The sequence below is a fragment of the Hyperolius riggenbachi genome, chromosome 1 (genome assembly GCF_040937935.1).
Source record: "Hyperolius riggenbachi isolate aHypRig1 chromosome 1, aHypRig1.pri, whole genome shotgun sequence".
In the NCBI taxonomy this organism is placed as follows: Eukaryota; Metazoa; Chordata; class Amphibia; order Anura; family Hyperoliidae; genus Hyperolius; species Hyperolius riggenbachi.
The window spans coordinates 628292735-628309153 of NC_090646.1; the positions used below are offsets into that span (position 1 = coordinate 628292735).

At 44.8% G+C, this 16419-nt stretch overlaps 1 protein-coding gene across 1 annotated transcript; it reads left to right on the forward strand.

Annotated features, from left to right (window-relative positions):
- The first annotated feature begins 6891 nt into the window (after positions 1-6891).
- PLK2 (polo like kinase 2) lies at positions 6892-16085 on the forward strand. The gene is made up of 14 exons (XM_068251227.1): positions 6892-7138; positions 8130-8237; positions 8342-8458; positions 8577-8706; positions 9822-9909; positions 10196-10291; positions 11330-11528; positions 11993-12140; positions 12232-12329; positions 12451-12565; positions 12858-13098; positions 13191-13320; positions 14199-14309; positions 15296-16085. Exons 1-14 carry the CDS (start codon positions 6923-6925, stop codon positions 15485-15487), a joined length of 1989 nt encoding a protein of 662 aa, XP_068107328.1. The 5' UTR covers positions 6892-6922; the 3' UTR covers positions 15488-16085.
- The last annotated feature ends 334 nt before the right edge of the window (positions 16086-16419 follow it).

Below are 16419 nucleotides of genomic sequence, written 5' to 3' on the forward strand. Positions count from 1 at the left end.
TTGACTACATTTGCCGCATGCTTGTTTTAGGTGTGTGATTCAGACATTACTGATGCATGAAAGATCAGCAGGATGTCAGGCAACTGGTATCACTGAAAAGGAAATAAATATGGAAGCCTCCATATCTCTCTCAGTTCAGTTGTCCTTTAAAAAAAAAATTTGTTGAATGGAAAAAACAGGTTCTAAAATGAGTTATATGCTATTCCTGCCCTAGGGGGAGCAGTTGTGTAGCATAAGAATGAAGTTGTAAGCTGTTGGTAATTTAGCTGTCTAGTCATACAGAGGCCGGGGGAGGGCAAGGGCTGCCTGCAATTATCTCTCTGTGTATGGTACATGATAGGAACATAACCTCTATTGATTTTGTGTCTCTTTGTAATATGTACACATTTTCTTCATCCTGCAAAAGGAATTCCTATTCTACTGGACTTTTCAGACCATAATATTATCTGTGATGGTGGTAAACCACTAGATAGAAAAGGACATCTGAGAAAACTGTGTTGTTTTGTCATGTGACCTTGTGTATAGGGTACGTGATTTTAGGGTCATGCTCTGTACTGCTGCACTTCTGAAGGGCAAAGCAGACGTGGCTGTATGCAGAAATGTTGCAAACAAGGGCTACTGGCAGATGCAAAAAGCTTTTTGGGCGGCAGTACATGACAAGGGCTGGAACTCTTCAGAGGCCACTTAGGCTGTGGCCTGGGGTGGATGCAGCACATAGAGTGGGCGGAGTTTCCATCCAGGGAATGAACTTTTGCTTACTGAACTGGTCTATCGAAGCCCACTTGAAGTGAGAGGAATATGGATGTTGACATATTTATTTCTCTTTAGGCCAGTTTTACATGTTTTCTTTTTTTAAATTGCGGTGTGATGCGAGGCTCGTGCTGCATTCCCACCGCTATGAAAAAAAATATATTACTTTTTCTCCTACGTTTTGGGCGTCTGCACTGGTGTATGTAGGGTGACCAGATGGGTTTCGCTAAAATGGAGGACACACAGTCAAAAAGAAGGTCAAAATGACCACCGGTACCATACGTGACACATAGGGACATAAACTAAACAATGTCTTTAGAAAAAAAGAATGTACATTTTTAGGCCTATGTCATGTCATACTTCTCAAATATTCCAACTTTCCGCAAGAGGAAAGTAGAATTCTTGACTTGATGGCCTTGACCAAGAATTGAACTTTATCCCAATCAGTAGCTGATACCCCCTTTTCACGAGAAATCTATTACTTTTCTCAAACAGATCATCAGGGGACTCTGTATGGCTGATATTGTGGTGAAACCCCTCCCACAGTGTGATGTCAAGACCATGGTCCTGACAATTTCCTGTCTGTGAACCTAATTGCTTTGTGGGAAATAACAGCTGTTTCCAACTGCCAAAAAAAGCAAGCAGCATCTCCTTCCAGTGACATCACCTGCCAGCAGTAAAAATGTCACCATGTGATAAATTTCAGAATGTAAATCAGGGAGAGGGAAGGTTTTTCAGTGGGCAAACACGGAATAAATCATTTATACATAATTCTCGTAAAAATGAGACACTTTATAACATTATTTTCACTGGAGTTCCTCTTTAAAGTAAGCCAGAGATTTTCGTAAAAACAAGAATTGATACTCACCCGCGGCTTCCTCCAGCAGCATAAACACGTCTGAGTCCCACGCCGGTCTGCCATTCAGCCGCAATCAGCCTTGGTAACTGGCTCAGTCGCATCAGTTCGGGTCTACTGTGCATGCATGGGAGGTCTGTGCATGCGCAGCGGACCCAGACTGGACCCAACTGAGCCAGTTACCGGGGCTGATCACGGCTGAACTGCAGTCCTCGGGAGGATGCCGTGGGACTCGCATGTGATTATGCTGCTGGAGAAAACTGCGGGTGAGTATCACATCTTTTTACGACAGCTCTGGTTTACTTTAAGTTGCCCATACATCTAGCAATACGAAATAGCATTTCATCTGTAATGCTATTCAGTCCATGTTTATTGCTCAGAGTTTATGTTTATTACCCAGGGGCGGTTTTCCCATGTGATGATTCTTCTAGGTTTAACTGCTTTGCATACTCTAAGGAACTGCACTGCCTTGGCGTGGGAACTGAGGAATCAGATGCGTTTCATAAGGCTCCAGCACAACCAGTCAGATTCCATTATACTGGAGATAGGTCAGCAGGAGAAAATAAGTATTACTTCTAAACAATGCTGAGGTTGATCTACTACACTCGGGTAACGCTGAAACATAACAGATCCAGAAAACATGGACTTATTAAAAATGTCTCCTATGAGGTGGCAACTCTCCCCTAGGTCACATGAGAACAAAGCGAGGATTGCTGAAAGATTAGTAAATTGCTTAATTTTTAGCAAAGGTACAAGTATGTGAACAGAGGCGTCAAAAAGGATAAAAACATTTAAAAACCATTTATAAGGGGGACATTATGGTGAACTGCGTACGAGAGGAATCGGCGCGGGAGACTTGGGCGCAGGACACAGCCGGTATATGGCTGATCCTGCTGCTGCACAAGTTCCCGGCCGTGTTAAACACTATTCCCCCTCCAGGCCGCCATCGATGGTGGGGAATTAAATAATTCGGCTTCCAGAAATTGCTGGAAGCCGAATTATTGTGTTTTAAGAGTAACTTCAGCTCCGTCTTCTGACGGCGCCGAAGTTACACCCCAAGTCTGCTGCGCTGGATTCACTGTGCTCGTGGTGAACTTGCCTCGCTCGTAGATCAACAGACATAAGACCATTCTTCAAAAATAACATTTATTGGATGCTCCACACTGCAACAACATGTTTCGCAGGCTACATGCTGCTTCATCAGGCAAATAATGGAGAAAACTGGGAGGAAGGGGGGGGTTACATTTTTAGCAAAGGTCATTTTGGCTGAGAATGTAGTGTGTGTACAACTGCCTGACGTCAGATCACTAAATAAGGCTCCTTTGATCTTGTGCCAGAGGACGCAGCTCGCTCCTTCACTGCACATTGTCCATCCTCTCCATAGGACAGTAAACACTACTTGGCATAGCTGAGCAGCATGTATATACAGCGCTCAATCTCATACCTGTCACCCTAATGACTGGGTGACAATAAATAAGCATTTTTGTTGCAGGTGTGTACAGGTGTCAATCCCATCACTAATACGTTTTCAGTATCTGGGTTAAGCCCACCTCCTACCAACACAATACCTAAAGCCTGGTACACATATCCAATTTTGATTGGCCAGTTTTGCCACTGCCATGTAGTAGGATACCTGGTACACACCATGCAATTTCCCATCAGATTGATGGGTTGAATCTATAGTTTCCAACAGGTCTGATCAGGTTTCCAATCAATTTTGTATAGAAGTGATCAGAAAATACATTGAAAAATAATGAGAAACCAGATAAGACCCATTGGAAATTATTGATTTGACCCGTCAATCTGACAGGAAATTGTATGGTGTGTACCAGGCATGAGAGTTTTCCTACACAATCTGTTCATAAATAATATTCAAAATCTTTTGACCCTGACCTGTCAGTGATCAGCCAATCAAAACAACTAAAAGGCTGTGTTGTTACCAGGGCTGTGGAGTCGAAGTCAGAGTCGGGGAGCAATTATTGAGTACCTGGAGTCGGAGGCGGTGGTTTCATTAAAGTGAGGAGTTGGATAATTTGTGTACCCAATCATACCCCTGCAAGAGTTGTGGAGTCGGAGTCGAGGAGTCAGAGCAACTTCACTACAGCGTAAAACTGTCTGTTTTACCGCATCACAAAACTAATAGGATTCAGTCACACTTGGCAGTCTGCAATGGATCCGTTGGGTAAGCGGACTGCAATTCTGGGCTGTCCGCGGTTTTCCCGGAAGAGTCGGTGGGTTTCCCATATAGCCGTATGGTTGAAACGTATTCGCCCAGGCTCCAGCCGGACCTTCTGAGCAAAACACTAAACTATCCGCTCCTGCTGGCCGTACATTGTCCGGCCTTATGCTGGGAATACGCGGCTCGATTTACAGCCATTTAGATGGCTCGATTGATCATTTCCGACACGTCCGATCTCCCGCCCAATCGTTTCCGCGCTCAATTCTGAACGGGAGACAATGGAAAAAGATAAAAACGAGCAAAAGATAAGAGAATCGCCCGCAGAATCGAGCACAAAAAACAATCGGGCATGGAATCGAGCGCAAAAATCGAGCCTTATACAGGAGTGCTCACTGGAACCAGGCATGTCTGGTCACAGCACTGTTCCCTGCTGCTATTCCTATACAGGCTGGTGAGATCATATCGGGCTGTCCTTGGCTTTTCCTGAGATAAAAGCCACTTTTTAGTGCACCACGAAAGGCGTTTTACAATGTGGGCAGATAATGGTTTGTCTGCGGAGTTCTCACACTGAGCCCAGCACTGATCAGCAGCAGATCAAAGCGATCACCTTTACTCTCCGTGCTGCTGGTCTGACATGTGAGAGCTGAGGACATGCCCGAGCTTGTCACTGGCGCACTACAGAGGAATCTGCTCCAGTCTGTCCTGCTGCTCTGTGTGAGATCTGTGCTGTGCAGAGAATGGCCCCCGCCTGCTTCCTCATACCTGCATGCTACAGCAGCCATGTCATGCTGGTGGGGGGGCTGAATGTCAGCTATCTGGGGAGCTTGTGGCAGTCACAGCCAGCTAGCTCCGGGTGAGAGGAATGACATCTGTATGGGAACTGGCACTGGGATATCCTGCATTTATATAACACTAAGGCTGGGCGCACACTAGGCGGTGCTAGAAAGGTTACATTTTGGTGCATATGCCTTTGTGCGTTTTTTGTCATAATGAAGTGCGTTTTGCACATGCGTTTTGCTTGCGTTTCACTACGTTTGCATTTCACACATAGGAATCGCAAGTGCGGTTTTGTGCGCTTTGTATGCGTTTCTGATATGCGTTTACTGCAAATTTTTTGGAATGTGGCCCATTTTCGATGTCCTCTCCGGCTCATCACTAAGAAGTCAACAGGAAGCAGAAATACATCCTCAAACTGGGTTTTTATACAAAAACGCATACAAAAAAGCAATAAAAACACAATAAAACGCTATACCTCTATGTCACCATTGGCATACACTATGTTTGTTTTAGATGCATTTTGGAAAAATATGCAGCAAGTTCTGTGTTTCAAAAACGCACATTGCAGAACGCAAACAAATGCGCTTTTTCATGCGGCCCACTGACGTACATTACGCGCGTTTCACTTACCTGGGGCTTCTGACAGCCCCCTGCAGCCGCCCTGTGCCCATGCTGTCTCTGAATGATCCTCCGGTCCCCCGCTGAGGCTAAGTTTCATTTTTGGCGGAGCCACCGTGCCTGCGCAGAACGGCGATGTGAGCGAGATCTAGCGCAGTGGCCATCGACTTGCAAGTCAGCGATACTGAAACTTAGCCACCGCGGGGGAACCAGAGGATCGTTCTAGAACGGCGTGGGCACAGGGCGGCTGCAGGGGGCTGGCAGAAGCCCCAGGTTAGTGAAACTTTTTTTTTTTAAAGTATCTTCAAGTTCCCATTAACAAACTGTTTCTTTTACTCTAAATACACCTCTCTGCCACTGCAGCTGTCCTTGGTAGGTTTTGGGGCTCCATATCAATGGAGTGCTTTGGGCCCCATTTAAAGGGGTTCTGTGTGTGTGTGTGGGGGCTGAGGATAAAAACCGCCACTTACCAGGGGCTTCTATCAGCCCCCTATAGCAGTAATGTCCCACGCTGTCCTCCTCCAATTCGCCGGCACCGGGCAATTATTCGTCTGACAAGATGAATAATGCTTGCTCCCGCTTGCGTCCTCGGAAGCTTACTGCGCAGGCGCAGTACGAAGTTTTCTTGTTCTGCACCTGCGCAGACGGAGTAAGCTTCTGATGACGCGGGCGGGAGTGCGCATTATTCATCTTGTCAGACAAATACTTACCCGGCGCCGGCGGATCGGAGGAGGACTACGTGGGACATTACTGCTATAGGGGGCTGATTGAAGCCCCAGGTAAGTGGCGTTTTTTATCCTCAGCCCCCCCCCCCCTCCCACACACACACACCACAACCCCCCCTGCTTGTAAAACTCGCACTGGGGCCCTAAGCTCCTTTACCCCTTTGGCTAAAAGATACCAATAGCCCTCTATCAAAAAGCAATGCTAAATGTAAGAAAACTAAATGTAAGAATGCAAAATTAAATGTAGCTGTCAGTGTAATGAATCTATTCTGTGAGCAGGGGTGTAGCAATAGGGGGTGCAGAGGTAGCGACCGCATCGGGGCCCTTGGGCCAGAGGGGCCCCGAAGGGCCCTCCCTTAACTACAGAATTAGCTCTCTATTGGTCCTATGCTCATAATAATGACTTCTGTAGATACTTTGGATAGTAGTAATCATTAACAAACTGTTCCCCATCCCCTTCTTGCACCTCTGACACTGTAGTTGCCATTGGCAGATTTTGGTGCGCCGTATAAATTGTTATGTATAGAGTGCTTGGGGGTGCCCCATTGTAAAACTTGCATCGGGGCCCACAGCTCCTTAGCTACGCCACTGTCTGTGAGCTGTAACTGTCTCATTCCAGTCTTCACTATCCACATCTACATGTGCAGCTTTATTCTTCCCATAGCCTGGACACATGTAATACTCCTCATAGGTATGGCATATACTGTATACACACACCTGCAGTCACTGGCCAGTAACAGCACAGCACGGTCTATGGAATGTGCTGCACCTGCAGACGGACTAGTCCTGACAACACTCCCCGCTGCTCTATGCACTCCGCTGTTCCCATTCATGTATCTCAGCTACAGCTGCGCCCTCCTCCGGCTGGTAGGGGATTTGCACAGGCAATGACCACCAGAAGGAGAGGCGGGTGATGTCAGGAGGGAGGCGTGCCAGCTCGGCAGCAGCAGCCTATATCAGGGAGCGGCGTCCCCGGCTGGGGTTAGTGAGCGCTGATGACAGTCGCTGGAGAAGGGTATGGAAATCCTGAGGACTATCAGCTCTCAGCAGAACCCCGGCAGCAGGATGTGCGAGCAAGCCTTGGGCAAAGTGTGTGACCCCAGCAGGAGGTGGAAGGTCCCGGGTGATGGAGAGCAGCAGCACACGTGCCCCGGATCAGCCAGCGAGGTGTCCCGGATTATCACTGACCCTGGCACGGGCAAGCGCTACTGCAGGGGCAAACTGCTGGGCAAGGTAATGGAGCTGGCCCTCTTCACTTTTATATTATGGGGATCTCTATGGATCTGAGCGCTGCTGACCTCACTTGTGTGATCTGTGCAACTCTCCCATTCTTACTACTGGATTTGTTGGATGCCACCTCTTTTTTTGGTCATTGCTGAACCAACTTGCCCTAAAGGTAGCCATACATCTAGCAATTTTGATTTTAGTAAGAGATCCACTTTATTGGGCGTTGAACTTTAGTGTGGTTGATTGATTAGTGGCCCACACACTGCATGTGATATCCTATGCGATTCACCTTCGCTGATCGATGTGACAGATGTTGTGCCTCCATGCTCTGAATGCAGAAATCGTTTCGGTGGTGACTGAATGATATGCGATTCTGGTGTGATCGACCAATATCTTCCATCCTGGTCAATCGACTAAGCTGGTCAGTTTGACATATTTGCCACTTTTTATCAATCGGGCATAATGGAACCTTCTCGATTTGATAAAATGGTTGATTGTACAGCCAAATCGCTAGATGTAGGGCAACCTTTAGATTTTTTTTTTTTTTTTAATTCTTATGGATTCAGTGTCAGAACAACAAGTCGGCTTGTAATATCGCCTTACAAAATATGTATATTTTAATATCAGCAGACAGACCTGGAGCACCCAAATTGCAAAGGAAATCAAAATTGCAATGAATATAGAGCTATACTCTTTGTGTAGTGTATTTAATGCTTTCTATAAGCAGACCAGAGTTAAACACCTGTTCATTGTTTGCAATCCTCTTGATGAGCATATTGCAAATAACATCTAAATTGTGCACAAGCTGCCATTGTTAGTGGTTAGTATTTTTTGGGGGTGTTTATTTCTATTCTATTTTTTGCAAAGCTGCTGTGTCCGTGTGCTTCAGCTGCACCCATGAGCATGGAGTTGATGTAGGGGAATGTATTGCAAGGCTTTTGTTTGAAGCTCATCAGTTGATCCGCTTCCATTCATGTATTCTCTCTCTCTCTTGCAGGGAGGATTTGCAAAGTGCTATGAAATGACAGACTTGACGACAAACAAAATCTATGCTGCAAAAATTATCCCGCACAGCAGGGTGTCCAAACCTCATCAGAGAGAAAAGGTGGGTGTTATTTGCCTTGTTTATCTGTCATAGCTTTGTATCCTGCTACTGATGGGTCTCTGTTTGGATGATGAGGCTAAAAAAAATCCCTGTGATTTGTGTAGATTGACAAAGAGATCGAATTGCATCGGACCCTGAACCACAGACACGTTGTGCAGTTTTATCATCATTTTGAAGACAAGGAGAACATTTATATCTTGCTGGAATACTGCAGTAGAAGGGTGAGTGTTTATTCCCGTGTCCCCCTTGTTTGCGTTCGTCTTCTGTCCAGCCATGCATCTGTTCTGTGCCCATCGCTCCTGACACACTCAAATGACAGCTCCCTCTTTGTTCCCTCAGTCTATGGCTCACATACTGAAGACCAGGAAAGTGCTGACAGACCCAGAAGTGAGATACTACCTCAAACAGATCGTGTCTGGCCTGAGATATCTACACGAACAAGAAATCCTGCACAGAGACTTAAAATTAGGTATGTTTATTATGCTTTACTATTGTTTTTATTTTTTAATTAGGGATGGTTGTTATGGTTTCTGTGCTCCCATGGTCTTCATTGGGTATTGCATGCATTCCCTGCTTTGTACTGGTTAGTGATACTAGTTTGCATGTATTATTTTACATAGATGATGCTGGTATTGTATGCAATCCCTGCTTGTATTGGTTGGAAATACCGGTATTGCATGCATTCCCTGAGTTGTATTGGTTGGTTATGCTGGCATTGCATGCATTCCCTGCTTTGTGTTGGTTGCATGCATTCCCCTGCTTTGTGTTGCGTAGTGATGCTGGTATTGCATGCATTCCCCTGCTTTGTGTTGCGTAGTGATGCTGGTATTGCATGCATTCCCCTGCTTTGTGTTGCGTAGTGATGCTGGTATTGCATGCATTCCCCTGCTTTGTGTTGGTTAGTGATGCTGGTATTGCATGTATTCCCTGCTTTGTGTTTTGGATAGTGATGCTGGTATTGCAAGCATCCCCTGCTTCGTGTTGGTTGGTGATACTGGTTTGCATGCATCCCCTGCTTTGTGTTTAGTGATACTGATTTGCATGCATTCCCCTGCTTTGTGTTCATTAGGGGTGATGGTTTTGCACATATTCCCTTATGTTGGTTAGTAATCCTTGTTTTCCATGTACTCAGTTTAATGGCTGATACTGCTATTGCATGCATTCACTGCTTTGTGCTGGTTGATTCTGGTTTGCATGCATTCTCCGCTTCATATTGGTTAGTGATACTGGTTTGCATGCATTCCCCGCTTTTGCACTGGTTAGTGATGGTTTTTGCTTGTACTCCTTGGTGTTACTTCTAGTTCAGTGGCTAGTAGTTATACTGGTAATGTGTTACTTGGTTTATTGGGTAGTGGTTTTGGTAATGCATGTACTACATTTTTAGATGTCTCAGTGGAGCTCAAAACCTAATCCGTCTAGGGTCAGTTTACAGATGAGCTGGTTAACCAACCAGTATGGTTTTGGAATGTGTAAAGAAACCAGTGTTGAAGTAAACCCATGCCAACCTATAGGTACTACATACTAGAGACCACAGCAGCTCAGTAATCCCCCTTTATATTTATCTAGCACTTGTTTCTGTTGCAGGGAATTTTTTCATCAATGAGAGCATGGAGCTGAAAGTGGGTGACTTTGGCCTCGCCGCTAGACTGGAGCCCATGGAACAAAGAAGGAGGTAGGTCTTCTCCGATAAGCTCTGTTATTGCATTCCACCCACGCTGTGTAGCTGGAGACACTTGTCCACACATTATACAAGCGCCATTCACACGGACTTCCTAACAAACCTCCACCATCTCTCCCAACCAGCCACCTCTAATCAGTAATGGCTTTTAATTAGCCCTGCATGAAAATAGCTGAAAGCAGCCACCAGATTTCTCTGCTAGGTTTACTGCACATCTGGTTTTTATCATGTTAATTGTATAACCTGATCTAATGGCCATGGCTTTTCTTTCTCTCTCCAGAACAATTTGTGGTACACCAAATTACCTCTCGCCTGAAGTGCTTAACAAGCAGGGACATGGCTGTGAATCGGACATCTGGGCTTTGGGATGTGTCATGTAAGTAGCGCTGCTCCCAGTAGAGTGCATTTTGGGTGTTGCGATCTGTAGGAAGCTGCGTTCTGGGATTGTTGCGTGTCTGGCAGTGCAGGAAAGGGTGATCTGTGCGCAAGAGTGTAATTTTAATCCTATCATATTGCTGCAAAGCATTCATCCCCTGCTCACTACACACATTACGATATTGTGTAATGTGAGGGTTAACGGGTGAGAAGTCAGTTTAAATACGGCCTTATATTCGTTATGTTCGACCAACCATATGGTGTCCCGAGGAAAGGTGAAGGGTCTAAAACCTACAAATCATACCGCTTGATAGCTCTGTGGCAGTCCTACACATTCCACACCTAAGATTGATCCAACTCGGGTTTACTGCTCTGAGCTGTGGATTTCCATCCCGAGCCTGACTCGGGGTTACCGCTAAGGAAGTAAAACAAGTGCCTAGCATTACAAAAGCTAGTCAGATTAAAGGGGACCTGAACTCAGAACTTCCCCTCTGCTTTAAAAGATAAGAAACAGCATAATAACCTTTTAAAGAGGTTTTTTTTTTTTTTTTTTTTTTTTTTTTTTTTTTTTATACAGCGGCTACAAATCCTGCAATAAATCTGCAGAGTACTTCCTGCTTTTCATGGAAACATATGATTAACATCCTGTGTTTACAAATTAGCTGCAATGCCAAGGCAGCCAGCTGACACAGCTGAAAGATCAAATTACACTTGTGACTAGTCACAGATGAGGGGAAATTAGACACCCTAAATACATACAGGGTGAATTTGTTTTCCTTCTGTCCAGTACAAGAGTTCAGGTTCTCTTTAAGCAAGTGAATTGCCGAAAACTTATATATATTTGTAATATTTAGTATTCAAACTAAACAGTTTTGATAGAAAACTTAATGGATAACATTAAGAAAATAACGGTCAGCCACTTAAACCAGGTTTATTGCAGGGCACATTATAAAAGTGTAGTCTGGCCCAGTACAGTGTGCATTATCAATGTGTACTTTTTGTATTTAAAACATACTTACAGATGTTTTTCCCCTCTTAGGTATACAATGCTGCTGGGAAGACCTCCGTTTGAAACCACAAACCTAAAAGAAACCTACAGATGTATCCGAGAGGCCAGATACTCCTTACCGTCATCCTTAATGTCATCTGCCAAGCATCTAATAGCCAGCATGCTGTCCAGGAATCCCGAAGACAGACCTCGCCTAGATGACATCATCCAGCACGACTTCTTCACACAGGTTGGTAATGTGCCACCATCCCTCTAGGTCACGGGTGTCTAACTCTAATAACAAAGTGGGCCAAAATTAAACACTGGGACCAAGTCACGGGCCAACCTCATTGTCAAGTGGCCATCTTCTTAACTTATAAAGTCCCCTGGTGTCTAATGCCTCCCCTATACAGTTCCCTGGTGTTTAGTGGTCCCCCCCCCCATCCTCACACCCCTATACAGTTCCTTTGTTGTCCAGTCTTTTTTCCTAATATGGCTTCCCTGAGGGCTTAGTCTCCAGGATTGCTTGTTTGGTGGGTGAGAGTGGGCCAAACCTAATGCTAAGTGTAAAAACTACTTGCAGGCCAGATTTGATGGCTTAGTGGTCAAATTTGGCCCACGGGTATGGAGTTCCTCGTATATGCTCTAGGTTACGTGTTATGTCCATCTGCAGATGAGTTCTGGTTCTTACCACACCTGTTTGTTTTTTGTCAGGGCTTCACACCAGACAGACTACCATCAAGCTGCTGTCACACTGCACCAGACTTCCACTTGTCAAGTCCAGCAAAGAGTTTCTTCAAAAAGGCTGCTGCAGCTCTATTCGGTGGCAAGAAAGAGAAGGCAAAGTACCTAGATAATCACAGTAAGTGGCATTCAAGAGAGCTGTCTTTGTTTTTGTTTTGGTTTTCTGCATCCTCTTTTCTGTTTACTGACCATGATGGATCTTTCTGCAGATAAACCTGCAAAGGAAGATGAGGAAATCTACAAGCTGAGGCAAGACTTGAAGAAAAGCACCATCTCTCAGCAAGCGCAGAATCCCAGAACGGACGAGGTTGGTTGACTTTGTAATTTTAGCCAGTAACCTTTTAGAGTGCAAAAATAGAAATGTTGTTTTTAGTATCTTCAGACTTTGTTTTTTTTGTTTCTAACGGCGTAATTCTCTTGTTCTTTAGGAGAGTAAAATTGTCTCCAAGTCCAGCATCCATGACAAGGCTGACAAACAGATGGGAGACGCGATCCGAATGATTGTCCGAGGGACTCTGGGCAGCTGTAGCAGCAGCAGTGAGTGTAAGTATAGTGGAATGGGCAGAGCTGCTATCATGGATCTTAGCCTGTGGGGGGGGGGGGGAAGATCAGACTGCACATTTGGCCTCCCAGCTGCTTTGGCACGGTCACTAGTCAGAACTTTGACAGCACAATTACAGCGTTGTGTTGAGTGCCTGGAATAAACCAGAAAACGGATAATTGCACGGGACGCAAGCGCGGCTTGTCTAGATTTCTGAACTCCCGCCAGCAGCTGTAGGCTGACAAGACTTGCATATAATTGCCGGCACTAATGGTTCCTTCTTCTTATTTCCAGGCCTAGAAGACAGCACCATGGGCAGTGTGGCAGACACAGTAGCCAGAGTCCTCAGGGGCTGCCTGGAGAACATGCCGGATTCAGACTGCATTCCAAAAGAACACATAAGCACGTCGTTCCACTGGGTGACAAAGTGGGTGGACTACTCTAATAAGTACGGCTTTGGATACCAGCTGTCAGACCACACGGTGGGAGTTCTGTTCAACAACGGAGCGCACATGAGCCTACTGCCTGACAAAAAGTGAGTATTGTACACTGTGGTTGCTGCAGCTCTTAGATATGAGATCTGTTTGGTGGGATTGTATTATAACTAACTCTCTTACCGTTTGGCAGGACTGTGCACTACTATGCTGAGCTTGGCCAATGCTCCATCATATCTGCTGCAGAAGCACCAGAGCAGTTCATCAGCCAAGTCACGGTGCTGAAATACTTCTCTCACTACATGGAGGAGAATCTCATGGATGTAAGTGGTCACTTGAGTTACGGTTATCGTTAATTCCAGTAGGAATCCTAACCAGAGGGGGGTATGAAGGTAGTCACCACTGACTTCCTTTTTTGTCTGCTAGTTGAGCTACTCCATTGTTTATAAAGTATACTTAAAGTAAAAGGAAATAAATATGGCAGATTTCATATCCCCCCTCAAAAAATACCTGTTGCCTGGCAGTCCTGTTGATCTATTTGTCTGCAATAGTGCAGCTGATGCATGCAGCTAATTCAAACAAACCTGCATGCATGTTCAGGGTCTATAGCTAAAAGTATTAGAGGCAGAGGATCAGAAGGATGGCCAGGCAACTGGTAATGCTTACAAGGAAATGAAGGTCAGCCTCCTATACCTGCCACTTCAGGTACAGCTTGTATTCAATCCCTACTGAATAGGCCTCTGAGCAGAATAGCCTGGCAGTTGACTATTCATGGCCACTTCCATATTCTCTAGATGCAAAGAATGAGTTATTGGCTAGTCTGTTATAGCAGGTTGACCTCTAGGTTTACAATTATACTTCTTAAAGTGCCCATACACTTATTCCCTTGGCATATTTGATTACTGAATGAATCTCACAGGAGATCCATGCACTAACATGGCCACCCAGTTGTAATTTCACCCAATTGAAGCTATCCATTACTAGACATGGAACGATCTAGCTTGAAAGGGATTGGGTGCATGGCTGATTGAAGGGCCCCCTGCAGAGTATTGGCCTATCCCATGGTGCACTCTCTCCTGAGTTCATCCCAGCTATGTTAAATGGTAAACCTAGTAGCTATTGCGTAACAGAACTTTTTATTAGTTATTTGTTGGTTTTTGTATTGTGGCATTAATGGCATTTAATTTTTTTCCTACAAAAGGGAGGAGACTTGCCTGGTGTGACAGATATTTGCAGACCCCGGTTGTACCTCCTTCAGTGGCTAAAGTCTGACAAGGCTCTAATGATGCTCTTCAATGATGGCACTTTTCAGGTAATTAACTTCTCAGCCTTTTTGTAAACTCCTCCTTGTCTAGAGTGTCTTCTAATCTTTGTAGTGTATACTTTACACGGTGGCTGGAAGTGCAGTGATTTTGTCTCGAGGAAAATCTGTGAATGAACATGAATGCTTGACTTTCGTTGAGTGGCCACGTTCATTTCTGAGGGAGGACTAAATGTCCTTTGGGTGGACTTGGGGACATGGCATATGGGAGCATCTCCTGCTAGTCAATAAAGTACTTCGGTACTAAACTGTAAGGAAAAAACTCTGTAAAATCTTGAGCACTTGCCTCCTTTACAAATCGGCCCAGCCCAGTTGGTCTTTCCTAGTCCTGTTAGGCCTCTGTTTTTGTGGTAGGAAAACCACCTCCTCCGACCCCAGTAGAGCTTCTGGGTCAGCACTTCAGTGATCTGTTCTGGGTTGTGTATTGTAGTAGTCAGCGTTGAAGGGCAGATAATGGGCAGCAAAATGGTGGTGACTGGGTGGGAAATGGGCGGACCGGGGTGTGGAAAGAGGACTGCCTCTTCCTCCATTTTTATATTTGACGGGCAGCCCAGTTGAATAATTAAAGTGACGGTTGCGGAAACACTGGGGAGCAGAACTGGAGGTTGCAGTGCACTTTGTCACAGCACCAAGAACATGGCTCTGTTAGGCATTTGTAGGCACACTGTTCAGGTATACTTTATGGCAAGTGAAATGCTAATTGTACGCAGCTTGCTACAGGGCCAATCAAAATTGGCAGGAGGTGTTTTTGATTGGCCCAGTGCCAATTCTAGTAGAGCCTTTATATCCAAAATCAAGATGGCTGGCTAAACCTGACATACCCATTTTTCTGATGCCGGTTGCCTTTCTTATCGTGACCATTGTATTGCAGCTCATTTCTCTTCCTTTTTTGCTTTGCTTCACCTTTCTCAGGGTTCTGATTTGGTTGATATTCTGTACAGAAGTTCCAACACTAAACTTGTTTAATGTCATTGTAGGTGAATTTCTACCACGATCACACAAAGATCATAATCGCCAACCAAAACGATGAGTACCTCCTGACTTACATCAATGAAGACAGGATGTCTACGACCTTTCGTTTGAGCACGCTACTCATGTCGGGTGGCTCCAATGACTTGAGGAACAGAATGGAATATGCACTAAACATGTTATTGCAGAGGTGTAACTGAGGAGGACTATTGGCAATGTAGGGGAAGAAGGTCCTTCACTGTGAGAACTGATACACGTTGGAACCAAGCAAGTTTGGCAAGAGGAGGTGGTACGATACACAAACTTCCTACATAGCACGCTGGGCTGGAACCAGACTGTACATAAATTCATCCTGCTTTGTTGGATTCATTTTGTTTTGTCTGGATGGATACTTGTGTGGATAGCTGGATCAGCTGGAGGTTGGAAAGAGAATCCATCAAAGTAGGGTGACATGGTTTTGCTCCGTAGGGAGCACATTTGATGGACACGGAATTAGAACTGTGGACTTTTTTTTTTTTTCATGATTCCAGAATGGAAATGTTGGATCTAATGGACAAGTGGTATGTTGTTCAAGTTGTGGAATCGCTGTGATCAATGCAGCTTACTGCTGCCAAACTGTGAACTATGGCCATATATATTTTAATACCCACATTTTGTGGCTGGACAAGTGCATTCCTAGTTATTAATAATTTATTACAGCCCAAAAGTGAAGTATTATTTATGACCTTTTTTTTGGACTTGAACTATTTTAAGTATACATTGTATACGTTGTTGGCAATAAAGAAATATAAAATGACAGTTCTGGCATTTCTTTTTATTTTGCTTTTTACTAGTGTGATTTATTTATTTTATTTATTATTTAAGTCCTTACCTGAATCGAGGTGGATATTTGGACCATATGCTCTGATTGGCTAGAGCTGCTGACGAATGGCAGTGTGTCCAATGCTATACTTGTAGCAGGTCTGACCAATCAAATGGTTGGTTCTACAAATCTTCACTTCTTTCTATAAATTAGCGGTAACCAATGGCGCTGGGTGATGAGGCTTAGCTTTAAAGCGGACCTGAACACAGAACTTCCTCTCTGCTCTTAAAGATAAGCAACAGCATAATAACCTAATATTTCTTGGTTACA